This window comes from Pleurodeles waltl, chromosome 8 (assembly GCF_031143425.1).
Source record: "Pleurodeles waltl isolate 20211129_DDA chromosome 8, aPleWal1.hap1.20221129, whole genome shotgun sequence".
Lineage (NCBI taxonomy): Eukaryota > Metazoa > Chordata > Amphibia > Caudata > Salamandridae > Pleurodeles > Pleurodeles waltl.
The window spans coordinates 1521277526-1521297353 of record NC_090447.1 but is presented as its reverse complement, the minus strand read 5'-3'; the positions used below and the strand labels follow the sequence as shown (position 1 = coordinate 1521297353).

General features: G+C 45.2%; 1 protein-coding gene across 2 annotated transcripts in view; it reads left to right on the top strand.

Annotated features, from left to right (window-relative positions):
• The window catches only part of LOC138248878 (zinc finger protein 182-like), a 90204-nt gene that overhangs the window by 26045 nt on the left and 44331 nt on the right, over positions 1-19828 (top strand). For both annotated transcript variants that reach the window (XM_069202855.1, XM_069202854.1), the window contains exon 5: positions 7815-7904. In XM_069202855.1, coding sequence (XP_069058956.1) covers positions 7815-7904 — 90 coding nt within the window. The remainder of the gene's footprint in view (positions 1-7814; positions 7905-19828) is intronic.

Here is a 19828-nt window from a genome sequence, read left to right as displayed (position 1 = left end):
GTGTAGTAATGTGCATGTAATATGTTGTGCTTGTGTTACACAGTTTAAGGGGTCACAGAAGTTCTAGAAGGAAAGCTACTAATCTTTCTGTGCACTTTCCTTGTTCTGTCAAATTCAGAAAAGAACTGATATCTGCAATTTGCACAGACGTTGCGCTTTTACCCATCTAAGCTTATACCAGGCATACAATTTGGCAATGGCCACAGAACTGTATAAAGCAACATTACAAAATAAAATGATGGACGGACTGTTGAAACTTTTCAAACACTCACCCCCAGTCACAGATCTGGGTTTAATCCATTGTTATTTTGCTCGCCACGTCACCCCAGTTTGGACCCAGCCATATGCAAATCAGTCTTGACCCTGTTCCCCCTGGGAACAGTCTAGCCTGAACTGCTAGACCAGGTCCTCCCTGGACAGGAAACAAGCATCCTGGGACCGGTTTCAGGGTATCATCCTTCATCAGCCAGGCTAGCTTGAATCCAGTGGTGCAGCAAGCAAGGGACCCACGTCTGGGCATACCTCTGCCACTTAGGGTGCACAAAGCAACATCACAAAACAAAATAAAATGATGGACGGAGTGTTGAAACTTTTCAAACACTCACCCCCAGTCACAGATCTGGGTTTAATCCATCGTTATTTTGCTCGCCACGTCGAACGAAGGATTAAACCCAGATCTGTGACCGGGGGTGAGTGTTTGCATTGTTCAGCACTCCATCCATCATTCTTTTGTGTTTCCAGTTGCAAAGGAGTAATGTTTTGGATTATTTTGTGATCTTTGACCTCTTTTTAGAACTTGCTCTTAAGTTTGCACATTTTTACTTAGACTGCAGTAACCTCATCCTGAGGTATAGCTCAGGATCAAGACCAGATTGCATATGGATGGGTCTAGTCTGAGATGGCACTCTGGGCAAAAAAATTATGGACTGGAATGTGGCCCGAAGTAATTACTAGTGCCTGAGATTAATTCAAACATTCCACCCATCACTTTTTTGTATACTTGCTTACCCCATCCTAAGTGCGATGGGCATGCGTAGACGTGGGTCCCATGTTCACTTTGCCAATGGAACAAAGCTGAATCCGACTAAAGAACTCCTACTGGGACGAAACCTAAGTTGCTTGTGTTTCAGTTTCAAAGAGGACCTGGCTTGGCAGTTTGAGCTGGACCGTTCCCGTTGGCTCAGGGTCAAGACTGATTTGCATATGTCGGGGTCTAATATGAGGTGGCAAAAAAAAAAAAAACTATGGACTGGGATGCAGTACCTAGTAATTAACAGTGGCTGAGATTAATTCGAGCATCCATCCATCACTTTTTTGTATACATCTACACTTTTGTTTCCCCCTAGCTCCTTGAGACCCGCACGGGTGAGTAGCGCGCTTTATAAATGTTGATGATTTGATTAGATTTTTTTTAGCCATCATATTTAGAAAATATTGTTTCATCTGGATTGTTTACCTTTATTTTCTAAAGGTTTGTTATTAGTAGTGAACTCTAGCAGTCACGTCCATCTTGCAGCTCACTATTTGGCATGGCCATGCTCAAACCGAGCTCACTTCATGAATAAAAGTCTCTCTATATAGCTGCTTGTAAGGATTGTCCCTGCATGGCTCTGTTGAAAGTGCACCACTGTCCTGTGTCCAGCTACTGCTAACGTCACCGAGAAACACTGCAATGTATTCAGTTTGTGACTTCGTAGTAAATGGACTGAGACCCCACAGTGTGGCTCTAAGGTCCAGAGGACAGTTGAAGTATATCCCTCGCAGAGGAAGTGGCTACTGTCCTCTCACTGGTCTGAGAAACAGACAGTGTTACAGCATTGATTCTTAGTGCAAGGGACGGGCCCTTTTTCACTATTCTCCTTCGTCAAAGAGACACCTATTGGCGTCTCCTGTGAAATCTCTGTCCATCTCACTTAACTTGGTCCTTCACTCCATCATTGCAGACATAGATGAGGAGTGCCTATATGAGTTGGAGATTTTGGTTTTAGTTCCTGGAGTACATTTATCTCATTAAGTAATGTAATTATGCCATAAAGTTATTTTATAGAAGACTTCTTAGTGTTAATTCTGATGAAAACAAAGCTATTGCAAACGTAGATAATAATCTAGCATGCTGATGGATGACAATGCAGAGCTGAAACTTTTTGTAGCAATTTCTGCATGTTGACAGGTGGCACCTTGTTGCTCTGCATTCGTTGCGTCCCGCTCCAGCTGTAACGACGGCCCCATATATGTACCACCTACGTGCGCTGAAGTCATTTCCATTCTTTCGTCACCGACCAATGGGGATGAGGTACATCTTGAATCCTGTCACTTTTGTTAGAGATTTTTCCCTCAGAATTCACAACTAGTGTGCAGACAATGTCACGCACTACGGCTAGAAGGTTTAAAAGGACTTAACTGGCAGACGTCAGTTACGGACCCCATAGTGTCCTTGGTGACTTGGCTACAAATGTGACTCAGCGTCATTTCCCTGCTGCACCAGTGCTAATAAGAATGCCCTGCGTGACTGTGAGGCAGAACTTGCCATCTCCAAACTCCATATGTCGAAGAAGTGCTCATGGGCGAAGGCAAGGTGGTCCCAGATGAAATTGAGAGCGCAGATGCACTCATAAGGCTGCTCTTGTGACCATTCGTCATTTAGGTCACAGGGCTCAGGTATGTCAAATTAGTCACACAAAAAACATAAGAAATCCAAGCATGAGTCTCCCACCACAGCTGCACAATGCTCTAGGCACCTATATGCCACTGAGTCGTTTTCTCACCATGGGAAAGATTCAGACCATACTTCCTTGTCCATCCTATCCTGAATAGACCGACACCGAAACAGGTCCAGCAGCTAAGGTTAGCTGCGGCTCAGATTTTCAGTACCACATGCGATCCCTCTAGAGTGTCGTCGAGCCTCCTCGTTCAAGGGAACCTTCAGTCGGTTTACCATCGGCAGATCCACCCTTGACATCGGGGGTGACCCGTGACCTTGTTTGGTGGACGAACGCTTCTGTGGCTTTAGGCACCACCTGCAATTCCACCATCAGTACCACGATTGAGGCCACCTGGCAGAGTGTTGCTGCCAGAAATTGATCCAATAGTTTCATTGAGGACCCACTCGCCACTGACCACACCTAGACATTATGCCCACTCTGAATCAAACTATTCCCCACAGTATGATATTGGGGCCAATGAGAATGACAACCAATATGATGGCAATATTTTTGACAACCCCAAGGATGTCTGTGGTCTGGATATCTCGCCAGATATTTACCTTTCTTCACCCTGTGCCACTATGATTTGTGAGTAGTCTGCCTCCATTAAAACAATTGGAAACTGGGTTCTGGTTACAGTGGTCCCCCCACGTTTTGCCTGTTTTTTTATGCAAATTTGACTGAAGTGCACTGGGTTCCTGCTAACCAGGTCCCCAGTGCCAGCATTCCTTCCCCAAAACAAGACACCTGGTCACTTGATCCCCAAGTGGCCAGGTCTTCAGCACCTGTGTAAGTCCCTACTGAGTGGTACCTCTGGTACCTAGGGCAGGGGTACTAAGGAAGATCCCTAAGAGCTGCAGCACAGCTGGTGCCACTCTGAAGAACCCAGCACCAAACTCATGAAGACTGCCACTTCAGGCTGGGTGACAAGATCGTCCCAAAAGTGAAAACACAACATGACACAACCTTGGGTGCCGTGTCCCCTAACACTGTCTGTAATATTTGTAAGTCACCCCTATAGCAGGCTTTACATCCCTAAGGCAAGGTGCATTATATAACAGGTGAGGACATATTGATTCTTAGACATAGTAAGTGATCCGGGAAGCCATTTTAAATGCATGTGCTGAACACTGCTCAGTAAGTGCTCTGCAGCTACATGATGGCTTCACTGAAACAAGGGATGTTTGGTATCAAACATCTCGTATTGATAAACCTCGCACTGGTTCCAGTGATGGATTTATTAATAAATGCACCCATAGGGCACCTTAAAAGTGCTCCCTGGAAAACCTCTCAACTGCTGGTGTGCTGACCGACTGTTTTCCATCAGTCTGCCACTAACAGATTAGTTTTGACTCCAAGGGTGAGCGCCTTTGCCCTCTGGCAGTCAGGAACAAAGCCTGCTCTTGGAGGAGTGTTACACACCCCTCCCAACAGGATGACCTGCAAATCTGCATTCCAAGGCTGGGGACTTCAGAGTCAACCCCTCTGGCACCTGGACAGGCGGGAAAATTAACTACGCAGGAGATTTGTTCCACTGCCAGGCTGGATACACCACTAGGGTGACCAGCCTGAAGTGAACACAAAAGTAGGAATTCCACCATCTTGTGTGTGGGTGAATTAGGAATCCTATGACAGGCAGATGCCCATTCCCCAAAGGAAGTTGTCATCTACAGGCGTAGTGACCCCAGGGGTAAGTAGTCCATTGGGAACTACCCCTCACTTCCCTTAATGGCCCTAAATTGAGTACTTAGAGGACCCCCTGATACCAGAACTTCAGATTTTAACGGACACAAAAAAAAAGAGTTGACAAAGGAAGACTGTTGACCCGAGAACCAAGGCGCATGACTAACTTGGTGCCAGCCTGCCTGCTGCACCCGACTCTTTTGGAGAAACAGACTCTTTCTGCCACTGCGCAGACTCCAAGAAACCCAGCGAGCTGCCATTGCCTGCCAGCCACCAGAAGAATCTCCCTTGGAGCAGAGGATCTGCTTCCCTTCATCTGCAAGCAATGCTTGTAAAGTCCGGTGCTCTGCCCTGTTGGCCATCGGGCTCTCCAAGAGGTCAACGAGCCAGGAATAGACTGTTAGTAGCCCAGGACATCACTGAAGTCCTGAGATGCTGGCCCCACCTGGAGTCTCCCTGCACTTATACCTGGGGTACTGGACCTCTTACAGCAACATAAGGTTGTTGGTGGTCCATTCTGAACTCCAACTGCACCAAAGCAGACCTACAGTTGAGAGACGTCAGGATCCACGGTGCCATTCAGGAGAGTGGTCCCAGTGCCCTGTTTCCCCCCCATCACTAGGTCCCCAAGACCCAGAGCCAGTCTCCGACCACTGCAACCCGACGCCTCAAAGCACCTCGAGCCCAGCAGCCCCAGTCCAAGGGAGTCAACGGTTCCCACAGAGATCTGAGGCCCTCTGGAGCTGAGCCCACTCTTGGATTTGGCAGGCCTGGACTCCCAGTCACCCCCTGCAACCTCTTTCTGCAGATACCTTCTACCATGGCTGCCTCTGGTGATGGAAACCTGATGGTCCTCTGCACCCGGCTGCCTAAGACCGAGGAACAGAGGACAACTGGTGCCCCTATGATGTCCCCGAGCCTTGTGAGACCTGAGCCCAGTTGTTGGTTCGGTCAGACTGGACCCCCAGTCCACGCCTGCAGCCTCTTTCTGCAGGCCCCCCTCTACCACGACTGCCACGGGTGACAGACACTCAATGTCCAAGATACCTCTGCACTCGGCCACCCTATACCGAGGAGAAAAGGACCACTGGTGTACCTACGTTCCTGAGCATCGCAAGAACTGAACCCCCTGGGTGGTTCACCCGGACTGGACCCCCAAACCCTACCTGCAGCATCTTTGTAGGATCCTTAAACGCCAGGGACGGTGAAGTCAGTCATTGTTGCCTAGCGGATCTCGAGTGGCAGTTATACTCAGAGGTGGTACAGGGCATCTTCCACTAATGGGGAAAACCCTGGCTCAAGCTATTCACAATCTCAGTGAATGAGCAGTGTCCAAACATATGCAGGTTGGAGTTCTCAAGGCAGTACTCCCTCAAAGACACCTTCCACCAGCACTGGGGACATCGGGGCTTGGGACTACTGAACAACTTTCTGCCCTTTCTTCTCCTGTGCTCAGAGTGCTGAAAAGATCAAGAAAGACCAGGTCCAAGTCATCCTAGTGGCTCCAGATTGAGCATAAAGAATGTGGTACCTGGAACTTCTGGCTATAAGCTCATGGCCTCCAATTCAGCTGCCTCTTCCAGGGGACCTCCTGTTGCAGCAGCAGAGCAGAGTTTTGCATCTGAGCCTGGACACACTGCCTCTCCCTGCGTGGAGATTGAGCGGCAAAACTTGCAGGCTTGCAATCTCCCTCTCAAAGTGGTGTCACCCAGGCAGCCACTAAATTGATTCATACAGGACGCTGGAAAAAGTTTATTGTCCTGTGTTCTTCGTGTGACATTTCACCCTCCAATGCACAATTTATCTGAAGTTATTCTGTTTTGTTTGTCCTTAGCCCAGCAAGGTCTTGCTGTGACTTGCTTGCATTCCTTTTGGCCTTCTTAGCCTTACCAGATCAGCCACCTATCCCCCCTTGAATTCTCCTGTTGTGATCTGTATTTTGAATGGGCTGACCAACACGTTCCTGCTTTTTGTGATGCTGCGGTGGGACCTTAATTTGGTTCTTACTTACCTGATGTGCACACCCTTCGAACTGATGCACAGTAGACCCCGCTATCTGCAAACTATCAAAACTGCATTCCTTATCACCATAATATCAGCCAGGCAAGTGAGTGAACTCCAGGTGTTGTCTGTGGTACCACCATACACTGTTTTTTTCCCAGACAAGCTCGTCCTCCAAACGAAAGTGGCCCACGCCCTTAAGCATAGGACAATCCATAATTTCTGCTGGCTTTCTATGCACTTCCTCCCCCCTCCAAGGAGGAAGAACAGCTCAATTGCCTTGACACTAAAAAGTGCTCTGGTTCTACTTTGATTGGACCAGTGAGTACTGACATAATAGTCACTTTTATCAGTTTAGGAGGGGAAAAAAGATAAAACAGTGCAAAAGAGAACCATCTCTAAACGGATTGTGTTATGGATCAAGATCTGCTATGGGCTAGCCAATAAGCACCCCTTGTAAAGTTTCCTTGTTCCTTCCCCTGAGCAAATGCTGGTACTACGGTGCTGGCACGCCATGTGCCAGTTCTAGATATATGCCAGGCACCTACTTGGGCGTCCGCCCGCACGTTCATGAAGCACTAATGTCTGGACAGCCGGGTTTGGCAGGACAGACACTTCACCCAATTCGTTTTGCAGGATGTCCAGGCCTGAGGCATTCCACAGCCCCAACACCCACGGAGGTACTGCTCTTGACTGTTCACAAGGTGAGAAATCTGAGTTTAGAAATCTCCATTAGAAGAAGTTACTTATGCTCGGTATTGCCTTTTCTGGTAGAGACGCTATCTAACTGCAGGTGCCTCACTGACCCACCCCCCTCCTCTTTATGTGGAATGGACTCATGCAGCCCAATAATAAGATCTTAATCTGGAAGTCTGCACACTGTCACATTCTGATTTCAGTACATCTACGTCAGTGATTCCCAACCTGTGGGCCGCGGACCCCTGAGGGGCCGCGAAGCCTCCTTAGGAGGTCCGCGACTGCTTAGAAAATTTAATAATATTAGGTCCCAGCTATCAGTAATGACTCAGTGGGGGTCCATGGATTCCAATAATGATTCAGTGGGGGTCCCTGGGTTCCAGTATTGATAAAATGGGGGTCCACAAAAGTTAAAAGGTTGGGAACCATTGATATACGTCATTCGGCGCAGACAGAGATCAAAAAGAAAATGACGTAGGTATGCGGAGATAACACATATATAAGGGCCTAGTGTGGACCTGCACAATGCCACCTGTCGACTCTCGAGTGAATTGCTATAAAGTTTCCTGATCTAGGCTGGTGCCTAGGGAAATTCACAAGGTGGCTAGTCTGAAGTTAGAGTCTCTACCAGTAAAGGTGTAACTCTAGCTAAGTAACTTTTTTGTTTTGTCCACTTCTGGGTGGTGCACTCCTGAGATTTCATAGGATTTTTCCTATCATTATATCTTTCAGGTGATACATTTGCTGCTTCTAGAAATGCTCACAGTTTTGCTGGTGAAAAACCTCTTTCCCAGGAGGAGCTGAGAGATGGAGAAAATCCAGGTGAGTTGTCTATATGAGTCATTGATTGAGGTGCACAATGCAGTTTGCTTTGTAATTTGTACATCAGACAGTCTCCCACCTGTTGGTGCACACACCAGAAAAGCCTTGTTCTGGTTAGCATTCTGGACACCTAAAACTGTGAATAAACACAACCAAAAATATATGGGGAAGTTTGATTTGTGCATTTGAACTAAAAGACGAGAATTGATGTATGTTTTTTTTGTGTCCAAGTATAGGACATATGTAATATTGTTAATCAGATTTTCAGATTTTAGACGTGATCAACTAATGAAATGAAATGAAGCATATCTACAATAAATGTACGCTTTAGATTGTGATATATATATATTTTTTATTTCACATGAAGCGTACTGTGTCTCCAGGCCACATTACTCACTGTTGCCAATTTACATATCTGCATCTGTGAGCAAACACAGTCCTATGAACACAAATACTTAGTTGCAATAATGAGATAGATCCATTAAAGTGAAGTTCTCACCCAGAGTGATCTACTAACCTTGAGGCGGTTGTTTCAGAAACAGTGGAAAGACCCCCTTTCTTGGGGATGTGCCCTTCGAGTAGGGCAGAAATACATTCCTATTCTATAGGACAGAAAGGCATTCCTATACCCTTCTTTCTCTTAAAGAAGGGTGCATTTACAAATCTATCCTACAATATGATGTCAGGTACGTACAACAAGTAATAACCATTTTTTTAATCACTTGCTTTAAAACAAATTCTATTGGCTCTACCTATGAAGTACATTCAGCTCTGCTTCTTCTAGAACCATCTTACCGCATTTTAGTTTCAACACCTGGAGATAATTCTTTTTGAAGATATGACATAATTTTGCATCAGATCATCACTTGCCAGGTGGACTGAGCATACTTAAATACAAACAACAGGTTCAGTCACACTTTTTAATCCCTCCGATGCGCCTTCTCTTTCCTTAACAGTCTATGACCAAACTGAACACTTTTACATGTTTTAAACTGTTTATGACTAACTTTGCAGTTTAAACAGAGCAACCGTTATCATTCATTGAGTCAACATTTCAGCATATTACATATTTCATGACATAGGCTGCGTGCTTCACATCAATAAGTAATGATTAAATGTTTACAGCAAGTCCTTTTCATCTTCAGCAAGTAATATGTGCAGAATCTTGAAGCAACCAGTTCCCATGTAAAAATCAACTCTACCACACTCTGACCTTTTAATGCCCTGATCTCCACTTTAAGTATCAGTGCTGAGGCCATGGTTTAAACTTTCAAGGTGTTCGCGAAGGAACCCCATATTTTTCCTGCTCTCGCTGAGGCAGGTGTGATGAGTCTTTCAGCAGTTTTGTTACAGAAGAGGGCATTCTTCAGTCTCTTATTTTTGGGTCGAGAGCAACAAAACTATACCGTTTCTTCTTCTGCATTTAGTCACCAGCAGCAGCAAGGCCATGAGTTTCCCGGCTGAAATGGGAACATTAGCTACAAAATCTAGTAGCATTGAGAATATTTGATAATAAAGAGATCTCTGGATAATTTGTGATATAACATATTTTACTGCATTCCAGAAATGAGAAAATCCTGGAAATTGCAACACTAAATGGAAAGAAATCAGCTTGTGAATGGACGCAGCACTGACATTTGTTGTTCTTAGCAGGATTAGTCTTAGTTAAAAGTACCAGCTTAAATACTTGATGTGTAAGTGTCTATAGTACAAGGAGGTATTTCATCTGTGAGCAATAGTAATGCCAAATCTTCTTTTCAATCTCAAAGCCTAGATCAGACTCCCATAACTTGCAAGAAGTGTGTGTTATATGTCTGCAGGTCTCTACAAACATGTTATGTAGATTGGAAATCTAACCATTTGCATTTTAAGTGTAACCTCTGTGATCTATGGAGTATATTCTGATAGTTCAGCAGTAAATTATGGGAAGCAGTTCTTGTTGACTGAGTCACCCTGAAATAAGCCAGTATATCTAACACATAGGATCAATGGTCTCTCCAGAATTGATAGAATTATATAATGGTCCCATCTATGAATAAATAAACCATCCTAGTTATGCCTTTGCAAGCCAGAACATCTATTACTGCTTTATCTCGAACCAGAGGAAGCAAGAAATAGTTTTTAAGAACCAAAACAGGGAAATATAATTGTTCATGTCCTGGTTCCTGCTATATTTCCCACAGACCAAGTGCATGTGTTTGCTTTTTGGACACGGGTGGAGGGTTTAGGTAGCTATGTGCCTGATCCTACCTCGTCTCTCCCTGCCACTAAATGAGGCAAGGAAGTAGGTTGGGTGCCGCACATTAGTATGTCTCGAGGCCTAGGATCATGAATCCATCTCCCTCAATATTTCATTGTAACCGGAGCTGGTTTCCTGCCAATATGAGTGTAATAATGAATGTTTGTATGATACAAATTCAGACCATATACAACATGATATAGATATCATTAAAGACATATGTAAAGTTTAGCAGTGTAGCTATTCTAACTAGAACCTTTCTACCTTCTAACCAGAGAGGTTGACTGGTACATCGTACTACATTTGTAGCCAGGTTTCAGTTGCTAGTCCATAATTGTCTCATGTCTCCCTGTCTCAGAATGTAGATGTCTAGGCATTTCAGAGTTTATATACCAGCACAGTGGGCATTCTGAAGGTTTGGTAGCATGTGTAAGAGAGTATATTTAAGATTTTCCCAAATTGATCATTGGCCCATAGATACTAATATTAGGTATATCGATTTTACTAATTGTGAATTACTGCGAATCAGAATTAGGAAATTGCTATTCCCAATTTATGAAACTTGTTGAGTTTCAATTAGAGATTCCTAGTGGGTCACGAATCAACCTTCCCTGTGAATATTAATGAGGCGCCTCGCAGTTTGCGACCCATCAGAATGATAACCATCACAGGGATGGTGGCATGTGGGGGTCAGCAAACCACCAAATCTGTGACTGCTTTTAAATGAATCTATCTTTCTGAAGCGAAAAAATTAAATGTTTAAAATTCATTTTTAAGTGTAGGCAATGGTACATGGAGCCACTGCCTGCTCTTAAAAAAATATTTGTTTTACATTTTTAGAGGAAAGGGGTCCCTTGCGAATTCCTTCCCATTTGTGAACAGGTTACCACCTGCTTTGAACTGGTGGTAAAATATTAATGTTTTGCAACCAGCATTTTAGAGCAAAACAACAATAAATATTGCTGCAAATATATATTTGGAAGGGACGCCCTAAACACACCCCTTCCAAATACCGAATTGCAAACTCAAATTGCAATGCAGTAACAACTTACCAAATCAGTTTGCCTTTTGTACATTTTAAAAAGCATTTTTGCAGTCAGAAACAACCCGTTTCTGCGAATTGGACTGTTTGCTACCTCAAAAATGCTTTGTACATCTGGCCCATTATTCCACAAGCGCTACCAAATTTCCTCCTGATAACTGGTGTCAGATTTAAGGTTGTTTTTTAACAAATGAAAGAGCCTCATCAGCATACAATATTGACAGCCTGATTGGAAAAGCTGTACTCACTAAGCCAACGGGCCATAGGCGTGCTCACAATCAGAACATTTTGCAATGAGAGAGGGCACTCCTGCAATGAGCCCCTGTTAATATGAAATGGTTCACTTAAACTATTATTAACACACTCTTGGTTCCTTGGTCAGAATATAATAATAATAATGACATGCTCTGTAAGGTTTGCTCCAAGACCCACTGTGTGCATCACTGTAAAATATATCCGGCCATTACAGTGACCGTCAGAGTTCCACCTAAGCTCTGCTGATGTTGGCTAGCATTAGATCTCTGGAGGTCCTAACCCTTGCTGAAAGCTGGGTAAGAAGACTAAGAGAGCCCCGGAGAGAACATGGCAATCTGTAAAAAGTGATAATTCAGCCTGAATCACAAGCCACCCCGACCGGTGAATACTGCATCTGGAGCATCACACTGAAGAAGTGGGCCTAGTCTAGATGAGAATCGAGACTGACCACTTTGTGGGCAGCCCCCGGGTAGTGGGTGAATCCTGAAGACGGCATGGTACTAAGCGAGCAACAACACAGATGAGGCTGCCATGGTAGAGGGGTCACCACTTGAGCAAGTAGCAAGACTGTGAACCACCTGCCCACCAGATGCAGCAGTCTTGACCCAGTCCCCTACCAGTGATCTACCCAGGACCTAGACAGGGTGCAGCATGTATGAGCACCAGAGGAAACCGCATAGCTGGGAATGGGGCATCTCCCAGTAAGGGGACATAAATCACCAACAATTGGTCTCAACAGCTGAAACTACTAGTGTGGTCTAGGAAAAGGCTCAAGATGTACAAAGCATTTCTAAAGGAACAACAGTCCCTTGAGTATAAAGTGCAAACGAGGTTGAGCATAGAAATACAATGAGGACTATGTCTGATATCCAAGTTGATAATTTTATACATTCATTAGGCCAGAATAAGAAACATTGCAGTTATGAATCGATATTACCAGGTGTACTACATGTGTAATAACGACCCGAGGCTGGGAGGATCCGTGCAGCCACGGGTCGTTATTACGCATGCATTACACATTGGGTTGCACAATTTTCTCCCTTAAATGGCATTGGTTTCTCCAAAACAGTACGTATGAACCTTATTGATGCAGATAATTGTGCGTAAGCCTGGTGCAGCAACTTACTCTTCTTCTACTATCAGCACCAATTATTTGGAGCCCCTCTTTTCAGATTTTCTCTGTGTGCCGGCTCGTCATCCTGTACCGTAGGACTGTGTGAAGGACCACATTGTGGTGCCTTCTGGCATTGGTTGCATATACAGTAACCCTCAAATGTATCTTGGGTATAATTTCTTATGTCCTGATGATGATCCTGATATCTTGGTAAGGGATTGAAACGTTGTTGACTATAGTACCTTGACTCTAATTGCAGTAATTGTGTATTTGTACATATGAGCATGGATACTTGCAGTTTTTGACTTTACCATTGTGTCTTTATTTATGTCACATGTTCGATGCCTGAGTGAGGGAATAATATTTCTTTGACATTTTCTTGTTGTTGATTCCCCACTGCAATGTTTATTATTCTGACTTAATACGTGTATAAAATTATCCACTTGGATATCAGTCGCAGCCGTCATTGTATTGCTGTGTTTAACCTTGTTTGCACTTTACACTCAAGGGAACTTTGTTGCTTTAGACATGTCTTGACCCCTGGTCCTTCAGTACCTGTGGGTTTCCCTTGTTCCCTTGAAATAAGATGTACAAAGCAGCTGTTGCTGGGCAGTAGCTTAGGGTGCTCTAACTCACTGTGACCTGCACAGCTACCGCCTGATCCCTGAGACCATACGCCTTCTCCAACCGGATCACACGCCCTCACTTGCTACACAGCAAGCACATTCAGAGCATTCCATTGTGAGAGGGCAAGCCAGGCCCCTAGTGGACACAGCTGAAACTCCAGCCCTGGACCAAGTACACAAGATCGACCAGCCTGGTGTACACCGCAGCCACGGTTCACTCCCGCCCTCCATGACCACTGGCAAAAATAGATGCAGTGACAGACGTTGAAAAATTCTCCACAATCCGGAAATCGTCCCAACTATTACCCTTCAGATCGAGGCACAGGCTCAACCTATTGCCATTGCACCAAGACACCCCATTAAGTGACGTGTTGGCTCTGGGGAGTATGAGAGGTGAGCAAATTGGCAAGCATCCTAGTTCTGCCAGATCCTAATGTGATACCACTACTTCTTTGATGATACAAAAGTTCCTCCACAGTTCATAACTGAAGAAAGGTAGAAAGAGACATGATCAGAAGTGAACTGAAGTCCCCTCTTCCTGTGAGCTGTAGAGAGACATGAGAGAACTGGCAAAAGAGTAGATGACCTATGGAAAGCTATGGTGAACCAGACACAAGAACAGTGTCTAGGCAAAAGGGATTTGTCCCTAGAGAATCAATTACAATCTAGCACTTAATGAAGAATATTTAGATAATGCAGGTCAACGCACAACAACATCAGGATCCACTGTGTCCCTAGGAATACAGGAATACCGGTTATGTGAGCTTCTATGCAATGTTTCCACAACAAATCAGAAACCAACCAGGGGACCCGCCTAAATGGAACAAACAGAATGTCAGCGCTGGTAGGGTGCTTTGACTCTCCTTAGCAGCAAAGATTCTCATATTAGTAAATTTATGTTAAGATAAAAGAGATTATGAGCCCTGGTCATCTTTTACGGCCAGAACGTGCAAACATTTCATGACCGGGCAAGCACAATCCTGAAACCTAGGTGAGACTTCCAGCCTATCATTGACTGGATACGTGGCTGCAAAATTACCTGCTAATGGGGTTAAGCCTTCTGTCTCATCATTGAGTGCATCAACCAGAAAGGCTTGGGAGACACAATGAAACTGTACTTTGGTGACAGGAAATTGGTAATGCACCAGCCTCACAGCCAGCGGAATCGAAGGTGGACACCCTCCAAGAGGTGGATCAGTTCCCACATCAGTGTCCTGCACAGTAGGAGAAGGAAAATACACGAGAGCCTGCGAACTCAACATGAAAACACCATTGAACACTCCTTTCCTGTTACTAACGTACTGAGGTCTTCTTGGGGGATTGAGCGATGTAATTGGAGGGAAGGAGGGTGCAGATTGTTTCCCTAATGTTACATCTGTTATTGTTGGCTAAAGCTTTGGGTTAAGGGAGGTTGGGTACATTTCCAGAATCTAGGCTCACTTAGCAAACATCTGAATCGCCAGTGTCCTCTGATGTCCAGGGGTTCGTCAAACTGTGACTCTGCAAACTGGGCCAAGTACAACCCCTTCAGCATCTGACTCGCTGTAGGGCCGATGGCGAGTAGCTGTAGGCTTCTCAGCAGTTTAGTAACAGATTGTGCAATCTAGTGAATTCTAATATCACTCTCCGTGATTAAAGGCAGAGTCTTTAATTGCTCTGCTTGCTGCGTTTGGGCCTTCAGCAGACTTCTGGTTTCTTCTCCTTTCTTTTAGGAGACTCACGTGCTGGCTTCGAGTGCAATAGCAATTTGGCTTCAGTCTTGGACATAAAAGCTCCAGAGCTGCTACCCACGGACTGGCTATTGGCATGCTCCAGTGTTGCTTATGATCCCTGATGGTCGCCATCCGTCTTCTGAACATGGGGGGAGAGTAGGGTGTGGATCGGTGGCCACAGGTCTACCAACTGGACTTCTCTGTTAGCAGATCACCACAGACATGCAAGCAAACCTCTACCGGAATATAACTACTACTATGACCTGTTAATACTAAGACCTCGGATGTACACAAGTGGCCCAATTGGCCTCTACTCCAGTGACACACGCAAAAAGGTCTGGTCACAACTATAGATTCACAGATCACAGTATACTTCTACCACCAAGCTGCATACTAAACACTGTCAACCAAAGGGGAGCACACGTTGACTGCTCCTTTGATCCAGGACCTCTCACGTCACAGGACAGGCCTCGGCCTTCACACATCAGGTACATTACCATGAGACTGGGACCAAAAACGAAATACAGGATACCAAATACTTTTTCGGGCACTCTGGTCTGGGGGACACAAGTGTGCACCATGCAGGGGATGTTCCCACCCTGACACTAGGATGAGGAAAAGTATCTATACCATTCCCATCTAGAAGCAAAGTTGGGAAGTATGTCTTGGGTCTAGATGTGTCTCTTGCAAGAAGGCAATTTCAGCACCATGTCTATCTAGGAAAACAGCACAAAGGCAAACTATCCTTGAGTTAATTAGGTTGCTGACATTTCACATAAAAGGTTGCTTTAAATCCTTATTAGTCCCACAGTATTATTAGTGTGCAATACATTCAAGATATTGCATGCTTATTGCAAATGTAAGAAATGCCAGCACCGTTTCATGTTGTTTGCCAGCTAGTCTATTAGACAGTTGACTGCCCATTCCACACCCTCCAAACCAAACGGATCCCGTCAACGTTTGGTGAAAAAGTCCATCCATAGGAAATTGCTATCAAAAGAAGAACGTCCCAGGTGACAAACACACATAGGTACATGTCGCCCAGTTCCCACCCGCAGCCTGGGATTTGTATTTATGGTTGAAGTGTGTTTATTGAGGAAGCAATCATAACACATACGCTTGCCTATATCCATTTTCCTGCAAGGTGCTGAAATTGTGTCTGAGCAACATAGCAGTATGTTAGAATGTTAGTTTAAAGTACCCAAAAACCCTTCCACCCCCAACCAACACTAACTGAGAGACCATACTGCTGATCATACTACCTGTGGGTTTCTGCCATTAATATGTCAGCTTCACACCCATCAACTCCACACGATACAGCTGGTACAATACCTACAGTGCGGAAATAACTGGGGAACGAGTGCACTAAATTCAATGGAGAGGAATACAAGGAATAGGTTCCAGTTGGTTTCCTTGCTTTTCAGTGAGCGTGTTACAGCAGACGCTAGTTTTCCCATACTGAATATGTGTTCTAGTTTATATATTCAGTCCCTATAACCTGGTGTGCCTAACCTTACCCCATAGTGGCAGCATAGCTTGCTTTGCTGCACAGAGGGCTATGGATATCAGTTTACCTCTCTCTGAGTGTTGAGGCCTAGTTTGTGGAATAGCTACCCTCAATTTGCTGGAAATCTCAGGATATTAGTATTAAACATGCAGTCCACCGCATGGAGCAACTCCGTCTAAAAGTTTTGTAATATAGGGCATTGTCATCAGATATGGATCAGGCTACCCATTGACTTGAAGCCTCAACAACTTTTCCTTGCGTGACTTTTATTCTATTTCCAACATTTCTGAGCAACATGGTATCAATAAGTAGAAGTTGTAAAATTGTTCTCTCTTGTTGTGGCTGTTTGTTCTGTGTTCTGTGTCCTGGAGTACATCTCTTTCCACTCTTTCATTGAAAGCACCTCACTTACTTTGGATCCCAACATCCTATGTCCTGGCGTCTTCAGAGTGCTTGTCGCCTGAGTGACCTTTTTTAGCATTATTTATGGTTAGGTGCCATTAGTGGCTTAGATACTGCCTATTTGACATTTGGATTTAACGTTAAGGGGGTCATTACGACTTTGACGGGCGGCGGAGGCCGCCCGCCAAAGTCCCGCCGGCAGGATACCGCTACGCGATCAGAAGACCGCCGCGGTAATTCTGAGTTTCCCGCTGGGCTGGCGGGCGACCGCCAGAAGGCCGCCCGCCAGCCCAGCGGGAAACCCCCTTCCATGAGGATGCCGGCTCCGAATGGAGCCGGCGGAGTGGAAGGGGTGCGACGGGTGCAGTTGCACCTGTCGTGATTTTCAGTGTCTGCATGGCAGACACTGAAAATCTTGGTGGGGCCCTGTTTCGGGGGCCCCTGCAGTGCCCATGCCATTGGCATGGTCACTGCAGGGGCCCCCAGGGGCCCCACGACACCCCTTACTGCCATCCTGTTCCTGGCGGCGCAAGCCGCCAGGAACAGGATGGCGGTAAGGGGGTCGGAATCCCCATGGCGGCGCTCCTAGCAGCGCCGCCGTGGATGATTCCCCAGGGCAGCGGGAAACCGGTGGTACACCGCCGGTTTCCCGTTTCTGACCGCGGCTGTACCGCCGCGGTCAGAATGCCCATGGGAGCACCGCCAGCCTGTTGGCGGTGCTCCCGCGGTCGTTGGCCCTGGCGGATTTTACCGCCAGGGTCAGAATGACCCCCTAAGTGTCTAATCTGTCTAGCAAAATCGTTCAGTTTCCAGCATATTTTACTGCCCATGTATATTCCCAAAAATTCTTAGCTCCTCCTCTTGAAACAACTTAAATATTCTTCCAAATCTTTCTGCCGTCATAGATCAAAGTTGGAGTTGAATTGTGCTGGGTAAATTCCAGATTGTTTAGGGTAGGTTTTAGAGGAGATGGGAAGAAAGTGAGCTCACCCTTAGCGGACATCCTGTCCTAAACGTCTAATGTCACAGTGGTTACTGTAGACGAAAAAGCACTCCACTCTCTGTATGTTTTTTGGCCATCCATGGAATGTGTCCAGTGTAAACCCCTGCTATGGCTTGATCCATGGAACACAGTGCTTTTTTGATTCTGTTTGTGCTCATTCTACCAAGGATCACACTTGACATGCTTGATTATAGCAATTGATGTTGGTAGGCCTACTCCTATGTATTGGCTAGGATTCTACAATGTGTTTTGTGCTAACCTTTCTTCTTCCCTGCACATACAAAATCATTGAGAGTCTGCAAAAAGAAAATAAGGCCTCACTGATAATGGAAGGGTCATAAATCTCTGCAGAATACAGGGGAGCACCGTCAGCATGACCCTACCAGGAGAGTCCCCTAGAGTGCCAGGAATTAAACTATGCAGCGACCTATAGTTCACTTGAGTCGTGAGTGTCAGCCTACCTAGGTATTGAATCAATTTTCTGGACCATTTAAAGGGGAATATACCGTGAAAGGTCTCTTACTTGCCAGTCAGGACAATGAGATTTGGGGCCTGTGCCTTGCACATATTTCCTCTATACCCTGACAGCTTTCTGTTACTCTCTGTCTCAACTAGTAAAGCCGGTATGGATATTTCTGGTTGCATCATCATCACCATGCAGCAACAATAGTAAAGAGAGGCATTCTGGCTGGAATGGAGCGACGGAACCCTGTATGCCTTCCCGTTACTACGTCTCGTGACCCAAATGCTGAAGTTCAGGAAGGATTGGGCCAAGTCATCTTAATGGCACCTGGGACTCCTGAGCATGAGAAATCTATCCTTGGATCAGGCTACCAAATCTGGAGGAATCTTGTATGAGAATTAGGGCAGGTTCCTCTCCACCTGACTGCCCAACTTGCACCTCCATGTGTGGAGATTGAGTGACTGCAATTGCCTTCAAGCGGTCGATGCTGCAGTGGTTCTCTTTGGTATCATTTGATTAAGGTATTCAATTAGGAGGCAAAATCCATGTTATTGACAATGTTTCGACTCTTAATTAGGATACAGGGGTCTTATCAGGACTAGGAGGAATAAGGGGACATCTGAATAGCCCAAATTTATAAGGGAGGAAAATTAATAACTGAAAAAGCAGCTGTGTGCCATTAATAAAACACAAATGTACACCTTTTTGAGATGGGGAAGATATGTATCAAAAAGGCCCCTTTAGGCAGGGCATGCTCCAGCAAATGGTAGCCCACTGCGAGGAGTCAGTCCTCTGGTAGGGCACCATACAGCACGAGCCAAACGTCACTGTCCGTAATCCACTGTAAAAAAAAACAAAAGTGGCGTATTCTGTAGGAAAGAAAGGCAAGGCTGAGCAGAAGTCCTTGATTGCTGACAGGGACCATTAGCCCAACTAACCGTAGAAACGGTTGTTGACATGGATGAGTAACAAAGAAATGAAGAAATTGTTGAATTTATGACATAGATTAATCTGAGAACTCGAAGTGATTGTTACCAATATATCAGCCATTTCCTATTTTCATATCTGGTTTTGTGGTGGCTCTGGCACCTTGCACAGTGTTTCGGTTTTTGTTTGTGCCTTTATGAACATTTTGTTGGAATGTTCATTTTAAGATATAAATTCTTTTTTTTGCTTCATTCATTATTTTAATGGTCTGGTGATTTTTCCAATAGTATTTATTGCAATACCAATAATATTTACTGCATGATGTTATTTTTGCCTCCTAATTTGAATACCCTTAGCCCAGCAAGGATTTGCGTTGGACGACTCTGTAAAGGGTTGTGGAGTGTTCTGGAGAAAAGAGGAAGGCTGTGCAGAAGAAGTGGATAGTACGCTGCATTAACATATGTTATGCACTGTCTGAGAAGCAACCCCTGGACGTCCTGAAAGCCCATTACATCAGAGCTAACGCCACTACAACTGTGTTGTTGTGAGAGGTGCTTGTCCTAGATCCTTGCCAAGTTGCAACACGGGCGATGCACTTCTGCCTTGACAGCCAAGTCTGGTGGAAAGGACACTT